Source organism: Protomyctophum bolini, assembly GCF_963924005.1.
Source record: "Protomyctophum bolini genome assembly, chromosome: 16".
Lineage (NCBI taxonomy): Eukaryota > Metazoa > Chordata > Actinopteri > Myctophiformes > Myctophidae > Protomyctophum > Protomyctophum bolini.
Window position 1 is genome coordinate 26571475 of NC_137877.1, and position 15000 is coordinate 26586474.

Sequence of the window (15000 nt, forward strand, 5' to 3'; positions counted from 1 at the left end):
CAGGTCACAGCATGACTTGTGTGTGTGTGTGTGTGTGTGTGTGTGTGTGTGTGTGTGTGTGCTTTGCTCCATGGTGGGAAATATTGCTCGGTGTGGGGGTAATAATTTACTATTCTATCGGGTTGCAACTCGGATGGGGCTTAGTCAGCTCTATCGAACTTCGCAACCCTCGCGTCTCAGCCTGATGGCCTCAGAAGTCTAATATCTCCCCCTGTCCATAGGGATATCCCTCTGGTCTAGTGGAAGCGTCTCGTCCTGACCAAAATGATGGACAAAGTCAACTGATGGACAAAGGACCTCTTCAGTATATGACCATATTCTTATTGTATGCTGGAACACCATATTCCTAAAACATGTCAAGGATTTTGAGGTTTGAGGGGCCTTGCATATTTAAGTTGGTACAATTCGGACATCTACATACCTGTAGATTTGCTGATTCCAGGCAGGTAAACAACCGTACTCACCCGTAAATTTACTGGATTTACATGGCCTCTACATTTAGTATATCTCCTTGTTTTTTGCGCAGTGGTAATTGCTATAGGAAGGCTCAATGCTGAGGATGAATTCCTCCATGGGGATCAATACGTATAACTCAAGAGAGAGTCAGAGGGAGTATGTCATCGTATTGATTTGAATGTATACCCAAATTGAATATGTAACCGTAGCCTCATTGGTTGGGAGAACAACAGTGATGAGTTATGACTATAATAGGTCTATAGGCACTCTGGCAGGTCTCGCTAATTTCAGCACACAGCGAGCCATCGTGAAACCACAACTCAGGGATGACAGGCCTGGAGTGGAGGAGGAGGAGGAGGGGTGGATATAAAGAATGGGAAGAATGCTAAAACAATAAAGGAAAGAATGATAGAAACGTATGGAGTGGTTTAGAATAGATAATGGCTTTCATGAGACTGAACAGCATGCGCAGCTGGAGAGAGATAATGGAACGTTCAACTAAGGTTTCAATTGGGACAAATTAAGAGAGTATAAAAAGACAAATATAACTGTTGGCGCAGGATACGATCATACGAGGGGGCTCATATCTCCATATCAAAATATACTAACATCTCTAGACAGACATTTTACGCATGACAAGATTTAACTCAAATAGGCAGTTCCGTGATTTATGTACTTTTTCTGTTTTTAATTTGTCTAAGGACTGAACATTTCTCCTCCAGAGTACCTGGTGTGGTTAAAATGTGCAAGGATGTCTTGCCTGCGTGTATTGTCACTTTCCCATGCCCTCGGGCATCGATTAACACGGTCGCCTGGATCAACGACAGGTCTGCTCCAGGTCTGCTCATGAGGGGCGCGACAGAGCAAGCGTTAAAAAAAAGCTAAACAGAATGCAGGTCTGGTCAATTTCACAGCCCACGTAAATACACTGGCAGGTCAAGCTGCATGGGAAAGCATCCGTCATGTTAGATCGTTGCGTTGGCAATTAAAAAATGGCTCGGAAGCATGGCACAAAGTCACGTGGTGTCACGTGAGTTTGTATCTTTTATATTTCATATTTTTGATCATTTTTTTAAAGATCTTGTGAAATTAAAATGAAAATGTTGAATAACTTTGAATTATAATGAGTAAATGAAAAGATTGAGAACTACTCATTTAGGCATTTAGTAGAATCTGCCTTAGGTCTTAAAGGGTTAACCTTTAAGACCTAAGGGGGCGTTGGCGGCCAAATATGTGGGGCTCCTTGATGCGACAAAGTTTGAGAACGACTGACATGTAGAAATAGGTTTTTCAGAAGACTGTTTTCTGAATTGATCTTTTCCAGTGATCCAAATGAGCTGTTCATTCCACACCAGTACCTCTCTCTCTCCTCCTTCATCCTCTCCAGCTCGTCTTCGCTCAGGACCTCAGACTGCTGCCTCTGCACCGAGCGCTGCTTCTCCTCTTTACGCTTCCCGAACCTGGAGAAGAGGCACAGAGAGAGAGAGAGAGAGCATTTGAGGGGAGACGGAAAAGACGAGAAAAAAAACCGACAAGGCATAAATCCGACGGCACCACCGCAGTCAGTGATTTACTGACAGTGTTCGCAATGGTATGCAGGGATGGCTGGAGCCATCAGTGTCGTCTGATTCACTGGGTGACTGACATGCGCTCGCAGCAGCATACGCACACCATGGATATGAGAGACATGAGTGGAAATATACGACATATACAGTACACACACACACACACACACACACACACACACACACACAGCCTGTGACCGAGCGTCACAACCGATTGCGTGTCGACATGAATCATCTCGGTTTTCTCTGGCTCTCACAGTAACACACACACAAACTCCATTCCATGTGTGTGCGTGCACATGGTGTGGATCAGTCAGCCACTAATGAAGAGTAGCTCGGGTTCACTGTATCAATGTCACATCAAATGCCAATCGTGCCCTTCAGCCACAGAAGAAATGTTAACACACACACGCTCGCTCTTGCGCACACACAGCATAGATATTTCAATAGGGTAGATGTCATCTCCTTGAGATGGATGTTTCTTTCACACGCACGCATCCCCCCCCCCCCCCCACACACACACACACACACACACACACACACACACACACACACACACACACACACACACACACACACACACACACACGTGTACTGTAATCATTCCACAAAAATTGTCTTCGTCCCCAATCATATGTGATTTAATTTGACCATTGAATAAAACCCACATACAACACAACACATTCTGATGTCCTAATTAGTCTTGATCTAAATTAAAAAGGTAGTAATCGCCCACCCAAACCACACCTGTGAATGAATGTGTGTGTATGTGTGTGCGTGTGTGTGTTTGTGTGTAGTCAATAAAAACAGCCTAGTCAGCACACCCATACATGCCACAAGTCATTACCTGGAGAAAGCCATGAATCAATCTCTCTCTCTCTCTCTCTCCACTACCCCAGACAACATGCCATTGACTAATTGAATGATAACGGCTTCAGAATAAGCAGACATGCTGACATTTGCTGATGAGAAGTAGCAGGGCCATTGTGTCTGCAGGCCAGGAGTTGGAGACAATAGGAGTTAAGCGGCATTGAGGTTTCTTATAGGATGGGGGAGTGAATGGTACAATGGAACAGAACATAATGGTGACTTGGTGAGCATAGACTAGAGAGGTCTGTATTGAGCAAATGGCCTCTGTCGGGTGGAAACCTCATGTCCAAAACTGTTGCTTTTCAGGATTCACATTCAAGGGTCTGCAGATCCACAAGCTCAAAACGTTAAAAGTTAAATATGGAGATGAGAGGTTTCTGTCTGACAGCAGAAGGCTGTATATAATGAGGAAACATGATGTCATTGGTGAACATTTGCAGCCTTGTTGTCAATGCCAGCTTCATGAAGAACCTTTTGTTTGAGTTTTTCTTGCAAACAGGATGTTTATCGTGACAGAATGCAATGTGATTACCTTAAACTACTAACCACTGCGTTAAACCATCTGACAGGTTATAGGTTGCAACGTGTACAGGCCTTAAACATTAACGTTAAACCATCTGACAGGTTATAGGTTGCAACGTGTACAGGCCTTAAACATTAACCCTATTTTATACTTTGGGTACCGAGCCAATCTACAGCAGGCTCACTATCTGTAGGCCTAGATCCTTTCTATGAAAATACGCATGTTTAGGCACATGTTTAGAAAGTTCTCTCCTGTATTGACATGCTCAAAATAGGGAAGCCGGGGCTGAAAGTCATCAGTCAATTGTTTACAAAGATTTACAAAGCAAATGCTGTATAGCCTTACCTTTCAAGCTCGCAAGCGCATCACTTCGTGCTACACTGCAAGCTTGTACATCTGCTACTTTTGAACATGAAAAGTCTTTTAATTGTGAAAACTACTGATTTAGAAGGCCTTTTGTACATGGCATCGGCCTCAGGGTTTTTAAAGGGGTCTTTTGGATCAGAACATTTTCCCCCAGGTCTTGTGCGTTGAGACAGTGTGGCATATTCACAACATGTGAGCCGTCTCCCGCCGAACAACAAAGGCTACTTGCGAGGGCTCCAGTGGAGCTAATTTCCTTTGGTGAAACCCAACACCCCGCTACGCTGCAGAGAGAGACAGGGACATGGTTAATTGAGCCAGTCAAGCATGCTAAATAGTTAATGTCTCCAACATGTGAACCCTGACCTTATAAACACGTTTCATATTTTATTCAGTGTGTGAATTTATTAATCTGCTATCCTGTCGGAGGCCCCCGCTCTCTACCCGCTGCAGTGCTTGAAGTATCACCACCACGCGTGCTGGTGTATTATTTAAAACATTTACGGTCATTTATAACGGCGCGTACGTGTGTCTTTGTGGTGTGTGGGTTGAGTGCACTGATACTGCATGCATTAGGGTGTGTGTCAGTGTGTGTGTGTGTGTGTGTGTGTGTGTGTGTGTGTGTGTACACGGTCATGCACGCTGGCATGCATGTGTTTGTGCGGCTTGCGCCTACGTGTTGTGTTGAATACATCGATGTGTATGTGTGTCTCAGGGAGTCGAATACTCTGATGTATACATTAGTGTATGTGTGCGTACTGTGTATGTGTATGTGTGCGCGCGTGCATGCGTGCGTGCGTGCGTGCATGCACGCACCCAGGTAATAATATGTGTTTGTAATGCTTGGACTAGAGGGACAGAGAAGCCTATTTTCTCCTCATATAGGTCCCGGTGTGCAGTCAAAGCCTAAGGGGGCGAGAGCTCTCTTGGTGTGTGTGTGTGTGTGTGTGTGTGTGCGCGCGCGTGCGCACGTGTGCGTGCAGCTCACATGGGACAAGCTCTGCTCTAATTAGCACTACCAACAATGTCAGGGGCTCCATGTAGATTACCCTCATCTTCAACTCTTCCTCACCTTAATTTCACCTCTTTTCTTCCTAACGGCTTCTTTTTCTTTATTATTCTTTTTTTTAACGGACCTTTCTTTCCACTGCAGCGTTCCCTACACAGCACGAGTCCTTGGTGTTCATTTGTAACTCTGAGGGGTTTTATTGTGCTCTCTGTCCTGTGTCCTGGAACGCATCTGTGTCACTTTAGCTTTTAACTACGTTAACCCTAATTTTCAACTTTAGCTATACAAAAATAAAACAGATCTACAACCTCATAGCGCGGCACCGAGTGCCACGCTACAAGCTTGTAGCTATTTTAGAAAAAATCGTGAGAACGTGTGCAAATCTTTGAATATATATTCTTTCACAGCAAACATTTTTAACCCATAACTTTGCTTCTGGTGGTCCCGGGAACAACATATTTTCAGTTGGGGGTCAGCGGCCAATTACATACAATTTTGGGGGTCCTTGACATGACAAGATGTTTGAGCACCACCGATATAGAAACCTAGGTTTTTCTGAAAACTGTTCATGATGTAGAAGACATACTGCATGGTCTCAAAGGGTTAAATGAACAGTGTCTCTCTCTTTCTCTCTGTGTTACATGTTGCTTACCTTTCCCTCACCTCTACCACGTCACGTTCCTCTTCACCTCGTACCCTGGCACATGCTAAGCACGTCTTCTTATCACCTCGTATCGTACACCCTGGCCATCCAACTCCTTTCCCTGTCTCTGCACTTAACCTCTAGTCCCTCTCTCTCATATCATATCATCCCGTTTCCTCTCCTCTGCTCTTTAGCGCGCCCTGGCCTCGAACTTGCCTCAAAAAGGAATGTTGTCATGGCAGGTCCCCAAGACCGTGTTAACAACAGCAGCGTAAAATATGCAAAAGATAATACAGGGTTTGAAAGAACCCAAGCATTCCTTTTCTGGGCAGGGCATCAATAGGCATGTGGTGAAAATAGCTGATTCTGTATATCAGAAATTCTCAGTAAAGAGATTTGGGACCCAATTTTTGCCAGTGCCTATCCCTAAACTTCCTTGCCTTTTTTCACTCTTTTAATCTATACAAGCACGATGACGATGTAAATCGGCTAGTTGAATGATTTTTAAGGGACTGAAGGGAGTAAAGGAAGAGGCCAGATATCTATCCAATATGGCGGCTGTACATAGTGCCTCTTAATAGTGTATGTTGTGGTGTAGGCGGCCATGGATGAGAGAGAGGCCATGACATCCATCTTCACACTCAAAGGAACATCTCCAGTGTAACCATTAGGCTACACAAGCTAATGGTGTCAAAACCTGAAGTGGAATAGACAAGTGGTGGACCAGGAGGATATGGCTGCAGGTTGCTGGGTCAGAGAGAGAGAGAGAGAGAGAGAGAGAGAGAGAAGGAGGTATACGACACCTACAGACTTACTTAATTACTCCCTCCCTCAGAAATCTGTCCACACACACACACATACACACATACACACACACACACACACACACACACACACACACAGGAGAGAGAAAGGCCCTACACACTTGAGGAGCCACAGCATGCCAGGGAACGGTGGCAAAAGAGTGAGAGAATAAAGAAGAACGAATCAAAGAAACACAAAGAGAAACAGCTTCCTCTTTTCTCCTGCCAGCAGCCTTCAGGCTGAGCACACAGATTTTCTGTGTGTGTGTGTGTGTGTGTGTGTGTGTGTGTGTGTGTGTGTGTGTGTGTGTGTGTGTGTGTGTGTGCGTGCTTGCATGCTCTTGTCAATACCTGGTAAAATCACACCAGGAACTGGGTGGTGCAGTGTGTGTGTGTGTGTGTGTGCGTGCGTCCGAAACAGACATACTTGCATGCCTACATACAGACATACATACAGTATAGAGACATGGAGACACACGGCCACGCTGCTCAACAGTGCCACTTTGTGGTCCACAAAGTGGTCACCCAGCGGTATTGCAGCTGTCCATACTCACACATACATAGGTTACATAGGGGTTTGTTGGAGCGGTTATAGGCACTGCTCAAAAAAAGATTAAAATAATTAGACATGACGTCACTGCAGTGACCTTTGCCCTTCCACTCCAGTCTGAACAAGCAGCGTAACGGGCAGAAGAAGAAGAAAGACAGCGTTTCCATGGAAGCCCATTACAACAAAGTAACAAGCTATTATGAGACTCTCTAAAGAGGAGGAAGATAGTGTTCATCTTTTATTCTTTCTTTCTCACTATGACAAATCCTGTTAACCACTTCAACCATATACAGCACACTGTTTCTCAAACAGTGGGTCGGGACCCAATTGTGAGTCACGGATCAATTATTATGGGTCATGACTCGAGTAAAATTAACATTTTCTTTTCCTAGATTCAAAAGATAATAAAGTTGCAAAAGATAATTAAATAATATAATTAACAGAATTGGATACGTTACAAACAAATAAACAAATAAATAAAAAACCTAAGCTATTTGGGTCATGGGCAAACGTCTAATCTCACTTTTATCTAAGTACATTTACTTAAGTACTATACTTGAGTACAACTTTGAGGTATTTGTACAGTACTTTACTTTAGTATTTCCAATACTTTTACTTCTACTAAATTTGTAGTTTTACTCCACTACATTTATTTGAACACTTTAGTTACTAGTCACTTTGTAGATAATTTACCGGTAGTTATAAAACATACATTAACCACTTCAGCATTACATATATACATTTTGGCCATTTGAAAATACAGTAGCTGATCTACAAGCTCACAATGTGTCGCACTGTGACACATTGTGAGCTTGTAGATCTATTTTCAAAATATATTTATACATTTGAAAACTTGAAATGGGACATTCTGCATAATGAGTTTACTTTAGGTATAAGTACATTTTGATACCAATACCTTTGTACTTTCACTCAAGTACATTTGTAATCCGGACTACTTAGTATTTCTATATTGCATTATTGATACTTTTTCTTACTTAACATTGTGAGTACTTTTTACACCACATACTGCTTAGGCCTCTAGTTTGAGGACAGTGACAATAATCATACGCAGCTTGCAGAGTTAGTTCAGTCAGATATATTCGAGGAGTTTCATGCCGTGCTCAAGGGCGCATTTATATACTCAAGTTGTGAATATGCTGCATTACTATGTGTGTTTTATTGTATCTCCCTGCTCTTAATGTATAATGATGGTGTTTGATTGTGCCGAGCAGGGAGAAAAATGTAGCAGAGCCGAACAGCAAGATAAACATTTATAATGCACACTTGTATTCTCATTCTAGGGCGCATTTATATACTCAAGTTGTGAATATGCTGCATTACTATGTGGGTTTTATTGTATCTCCCTGCTCTTAATGTATAATGATGGTGTTTGATTGTGCCGAGCAGGGAGAAAAATGTAGCAGAGCAAGATAAAATATTATAATGCACACTTGTATTCTCATTCTAAAATAAATATTGGTTAAATCTATCCGTGAGTTGTCTGACTGAACTTATGGGTTTGGGAGTTTTGGACACAACGATGGGCTCACCGAGGCTGGTGCAAATGGACTAATGAAAAGCTACAACCTGCAACAAGGGCACTTCATTGGATTTTACTTTGCCATTTTATTAGCGGCCTATGCGTCTTTTCCAGTAGATGTGGTTCTGTAAATAATGGGGAAGAGGCCAGTGACATTTGTTTGCCAGATAGATATGGCTGCCATTAATCAAACTTGCACCCTGTCACTGGAATATTGCCGACACGCCCACAACGGGAAGATCACATTGACAGAGGGGGTCTGGTGTCACAATGCTTGGGTAAAGTCTGCACTGATGGGGTACTCAAGCAAATGTCTTGCTAAAGATTACATATTTAATGTGCATGTTTGCGTCTATTCACACGTCTTTGCGTTGACTTTATTAAAAAAAGAGTAAACTCTTTGCATTCAGTGTGAACACACACCAGTGAAACCTGAGTGGGTTATTGAGGGGGGTTGCGCTGTGTGGCTATGCAGGCCAATGCGTGAGCCGTATGGGTTGCCACATGTGGGGCAGATGAAGTCCTCAGATGAGGAAGGTCCCCTGCAGCACGCTGGTGTCGCTCTACGCACTGCTTTCCTCCTCTCCGTGTTCTGCTCCTGGAGGTGTGCGATGCCCACGCACGCACGCACGCACACAGGCGGCAGAGTTGGAATGTGATCAAACATTAATGTTGTTTCTAACGCGTGTGACAAATCACTGAGTGCTGCTTTGGGATCCAGCACTGGGGTCTGTAATGGATATGATTGATCGCTCTGCGCCTTGTGTTTAAGAATTTATGATGTTGTCAATGACCGCGACGCAGGCTATTAGTAACCCTGCTGAAAACACTGCGCATTGTTCTCCCACTCAAGCCTCTACCTACCTGTAGCTCATGGACAGAAGCCCTGCTAGATTTAGTTGCATGATGACGCGCACCAAAATAATATACATCAGCTATCAGGCAGAAACCTCTATCCATTGTATTACTTTGTTTAAACATCATTACGCAAATGTATCAAAATCAGCAGATTCACAAACTGGAAATGTTTTGAGCTTGACGATCCGCTACTTTTGCTATTTATGAATTTGAATCCTGAAAAGTAACAGTTTTGGAACATAGTTTTGGTCAGACAGTGACCAGGTCACCGCGGCACTACTCCAAATCAAAATGCATGTGTAAACGCGTGCACAACACAATCAAGAATGTGGCCACTGCTCCCTGGCTGGATCTGCTATATTCCAGTCTCCTCCCAGGCTGTGGGACGACCGAAAACACACTAGCGGCGGGGGTTCCTGTGTTGCGCTATACATTGCAATCGGTGACTTATAAATAGGGTTTTGACAGGAGCAACGGCTGTACCAATGTGAAATACACACAGGGGCCTGCAGGCCGCGGGCCGTGGCGCTTAAGCACCAATACGTTCCGTTGTTAATCCGGGCCTGCCGACACACAATGTATTGTCGGGGCACGACACCAGCAGACAACCAGGTATAGATCCTGGAGCCTTATTCATGCCAACACGCTCACACACTAAGCTATTGAGACATTTCAACAACAACAACAAAATCACAATCTTTTTCTTTTTTTTAAAGGGCAATCAACAATCACAGTGAGTATAAACAACCAATTAGCACACATGTGCAGGTCTTACATTTGCTATTAGTGCCTAGATGTCATTGGAGCTGGGAAGACTCATGCATATTCATGAGTAACAACACAATCTGTATGGGGAAGCGTTATGCAAGGCCATTAGCATGAGGAGGAAAGAGCTAATTAGAAACATGTACACACAGGTTCCCCCGACGCTCCCATCTGGACATGTACGTTATGAGGACACACTCGCAGGCACGCACGGACTCACGCACGCACGCACACACACACGCACGCACACACGCACACGCACGGTGGGAAAAGTACTCACTCCGCACTTAAGTAAAAGTATCAATACTGCAATGTAGAAATACTTAATACAAGTAAAGGTTCGGAATTGAGTAAAAGTACAAAAGTACAAAGTATACGCATTATGCAGAATGTCCCGTACGGATTCACATATAAAATGTATAAAATCTTTTGAAAAGATCTACATAACAAGCACTGAGACACATTGTGAGCTTGTAGATCGGCTATTGTCAAATCGCCAAAATGTATATAGGGTTTAAGAGGTTATTGTATGTTTAATAATAATAATCAATAACTACTAACTAAAGTGTTCAAATAATTGTAGTAGAGTAAAAGTATAATATTTGCCTCTGAGATGCAGTCAACACTCAATTAAAGTACAAATACCTCAAAAATGTTCTCATGTACAGTACTTACATTGAAGTAAATGTACTGTAGTTACTTTCCACCACTGAACCATGGGCGTAGTTTGAACTTGAACCCCAGGGGGGCGATACGTCTGGAAGGAATAACCTTTATGTTATTATTTTTGCGTTTTTTTACAATGCTCTAACCCCTAAAAATGAGTTATTTAGGTAGTAGGCCTACAGCAGCACACACACAAGCCTGCTCCATATAACCTCCAGCACTACGGGTGTTTCAGTAAGGGATCATATCTGGCTAGGTGGTCATTGTCGGGAGATAATTCACCGACAGGGAGTTTAACCAGCTGACCACCTAGCCAGATATTATCCTGCTTATTACATGGCTACCTAAATTAATGAATTGACCCAAAACACAACAAATACATTTGCGCTGGCTGGAGCACTGTCGTAAAACAAGGAAGTGAGTTGATCAAATGTTTGATTTACTTAGTTGAAAACCATTGGTCCGACCCAATCATGGGTCCAGACCCACTGTTTGGAAAACAGTACACCAACCCAGATGGGCACACACACATGCATGCACACACACATGCATAGACAGAAATGTGTCTCTCACTTCTATTCAACTATTCTTCATTGTTTCTCACTGCCTCCCTCTGCCACTGCTTGACACGCCCCCATGCATGGCTGGGATTGGCAGATGGGGTCCTGGGGAAATGAATGATTGACAGCGACCACAAACGCAGGCATACAAACCTCACACTTACACAAGCACGCTGTGCATAGCACACACACACACACACACACACACACTCTGTTGGGTAGAAAGAAACCTTGTATCTCCATATCTTATTGTTTTATGTTCCTTTTTTTTCATAAATTAATGTCCTATTTCATAGGTGTGTCGTATGAAAGTGTCGCGCAAAAGTAGTTCATGTAGCCGGTCCACAACTTCACAATACGATGCGTTGTGAGCTTGTAGATCAATTTATTTTAGCTATTTTTCGGAGCAATCATGTTGAAATTTTGTTACCAAAACTAGGAATGCAATAGTGAAAGTGGTTAAGTCTCTCTGTGGGTTTTATACATATTCAACCAATAAAACGCTATTGACAAGAGCTTGTGACTAAATAAAAAATGTCCTGTTTCCTGATAAAGTTTTTGGACATGCGAGGTTGACCGCGGCAGACAGACATGCACACGGAAGACTGACAGCAGCAGACAGACATGCACACGGCAGACAGACAGCGGCAGACAGACATGCACACGGCAGACAGACATGCACACGGCAGACAGACAGCGGCAGACAGACATGCACACGGCAGACAGACAGTGGCAGACAGACATGCACACGGCAGACAGACATGCACATGGCAGACAGACATGCACACGGCAGACAGACATGCACACGGCAGACAGACAGCGGCAGACAGACATGCACACGGAAGCGCAGCGGAGAAACAAAGACAACATGTCGTTGGGCGCCGCTAATGATTGGCAGCCGTGACATCAGTCAGTGACACCCCTAATGACTTTCTGTCAGGCCGTATGATTGGCAGCTGGTGGGCCCCGCCCCTTCGGTACTCCCCCCTCCTCCCCCCAAGCATGTGCTCTCTAATTAATGAACAATGACAGCCGACGTCTGGACTAAAGGCTGGCGCAATTAAAAGGACAAGCATAAATGACTCATCTCTGCATCTGTCTATCGTCTGTGTTGATTCTGTCGTTCAATTGCAGCTTTGTCTTTTTTGGTGAAAATAAATAAATAAAAGAGGTCTCAGAGAGAGAGAGTTTGTCAACTCGTCTCCTAACATGTCTTGTGAAAGGGGACGCCTGCGTGCGTGCTTTTGTTTTCCACTGTGAACATATACTTTCTGTAAGTGTCTGCGACACTAGGGTTTTAACTTATTATTTATTTAAATTGTTTATTTACTTTGCTGTATTTCAGGCCACCCTTACTTTGAAACTTCCTGTCAGAGCACCAACGGTACTTAGCTGAGGCCTGCTAGCCACACACAGACACCATTCACAGTGAGCCAGAGAAGTGACTGGGGGAAGCGACACACAACAGTGTTTGTTTTGCACTCCAGCGTGCGTTTGTCACACTGCAAAGAAAGCAAGGTATGAAATGAAACATTTGATTGCTTAACGTTACTCGTTTAAGTAACGTTGCCTATGTAAGCCGCAGTTAGTGAACAGTTTATATTGTCTACAGTGCTTGCCTTGCCGTGATCTGTTTGGTGTTGGAGGTTTAATGCAGCCCCTTAGCACCCTCGATAGCGGAGTGAGGTACATGATCGTTTGTTTTTCGTTTGAAGTTTCATTCATGACTGACTTTGGGAGTTTAATTATTGTAATTTGTTTGGTATTTCGTTTTGGTCTAGGGTACATTTGGTTATTGTGCATTTTTCCTTCTGTATTTGTCTTATATTGAAATGAATTGTTGTTGCATCACTGAATTATAATCAACTATAAATTGATAATTTTATTGTTGTATTGTCACAGTGTTATAAGTACCGGTGTAAAGTACTGTGTTCTGTACTTAAGTACAATTTTGAGGTATTTATTGTCCTTTATTTCCAACTTATAATACTTTTATTTCTACTCCACTACATCAGAGACAAATATTGTACTTTTACTCAACTACATTTATTTGAAAACTTTAGTTATAGTTATTATGTTGATTTTGGTTTTGGTTATTGTTGCGACCATAAGTCGCATTTACCATGAAAACCTGCATTGCATGCCTCCATATATGGTCACGCCTCGTGACATCACACATCCATATATGGTCATGCCTCGTGACATCACACGTCCATATATGGTCACGTCTTGGGTTCTCTTAAGACTAATTCAGAAGGTCCATTTTTGTTAAACAATAAATAAACTAGAAAAAGTGCCCCTCGGGGCACAGGTCTCCACCAGGGCAGGTCAGGTTGTGGCCTCCTGGTGGCGCTATAATAAGCCAATGTGAAAAGGGTGACATTTGTTCTTACGCCTTTGATGGCAATTTGGGGCAGAGGTTCATCGTTGGCATCTAGGGAGTGTGTGTGCAAAATTTGGCATCGACATTAACAGTGCCGGAGATTAACTGTACAACACAGACACAGAGACGCACGCCTTCGGCCTGGTGGAGACAATAAAATAAAAATATTGAATCATTTTGAAAGTCAAAACATTTTCAGATCAGCGGCCAAATATATATCAATTTGGAGGTCCTTGGCGTGAAAACATTTGCGAACTACTGATTTAGAAGGCATTTGTAGAATGGGCCTCAGGTCTTAATAGGAATACTCTCAATACTACTGGCAGTACAGCTGTTCATAATGTGTAGTGACGACACTCTCCCCTGGTGTTCAACAACAGTGCTGTCAACCTTCAGAGACATCGCAAACAAAGAGAAACAAACTGACAACATGAAAACGTACAGGAGACACTAAAGACCCTTTCCATTATACAATAGAAGATGAAAATAGATGAAGATCCAAAGATGAAATGCATGCAACATGTACATACTAAACACACACACACACACACACACACACACACACACGCACATAATTAAACACAAAACCCTGTAACACCTAAACGTCATCATTGATGTTCACTGCAATGCCATTGGTCATGATATTTGCATATAAATACCCCCCACAGAGGCTGAAATTCACACAAATAAAAAATCTCTGGACTCTTTTGATTTTTTTTAACCTATGACCTTTGACCTTTAACACAGATAACCCTGAGATAACTGTAATATACGTTTTTTGTGATCATTAGAATGACTAGGACATGTTTTATTTATTATTGTGAAAGATATCCCCCAAATGTCTAATTTATTATTATTTTAGTTTCATTTTCATAATTTCCTCTGATAAATCCTAGTAGTAAAAAGTAGTAGCAAGGTTGAAATATATTTTTTGCAATTAGAAATTAATCCGGGTGTTACAGGACTAAATACAATGCAACCCTCCACACATTCCACACTTCTGAAATTAAGACATGCGCGCGCACACACACACACACACACACACACACACACACACACACCAGAGACTAGCACATGCACACACACACACACACACACACACACACACACCACAGAGACTAGCACATGCACGCACACACACACACACACACACACACACACACCACAGAGACTAGCACACACACACACACACACACACACACACCACAGAGACTAGCACACACACACACACACACACACACCACAGAGACTAGCACACACACACACACACACACACGCACACACACCTACAGTGATCTAAATGATATTGAGAATGAGTTCCATTTTCTTTTCTATTGCCCGTTGTATCATGAGCTACGTCAAAAGTTATAACAGATGTAAAAATATAGATTTGATGTGGTTAAGTGATGCAGAGCGACTGAGATGGATTTTCGAACAAAAGATATT

At 42.9% G+C, this 15000-nt stretch overlaps 1 protein-coding gene across 9 annotated transcripts in view; it reads right to left on the reverse strand.

Annotated features, from left to right (window-relative positions):
* The window catches only part of LOC308331256 (partitioning defective 3 homolog B-like), a 333652-nt gene that overhangs the window by 124507 nt on the left and 194145 nt on the right, over nt 1-15000 (reverse strand). For all 9 annotated transcript variants that reach the window (XR_013965561.1, XR_013965562.1, XR_013965563.1 and 6 more), the window contains one exon: nt 1815-1916. Coding sequence is in view for 2 of the 9 variants with exons in the window: in XM_080786585.1 (XP_080642711.1) it covers nt 1815-1916 (102 nt within the window). In the remaining 7 variants the exon portion in view is untranslated. The remainder of the gene's footprint in view (nt 1-1814; nt 1917-15000) is intronic.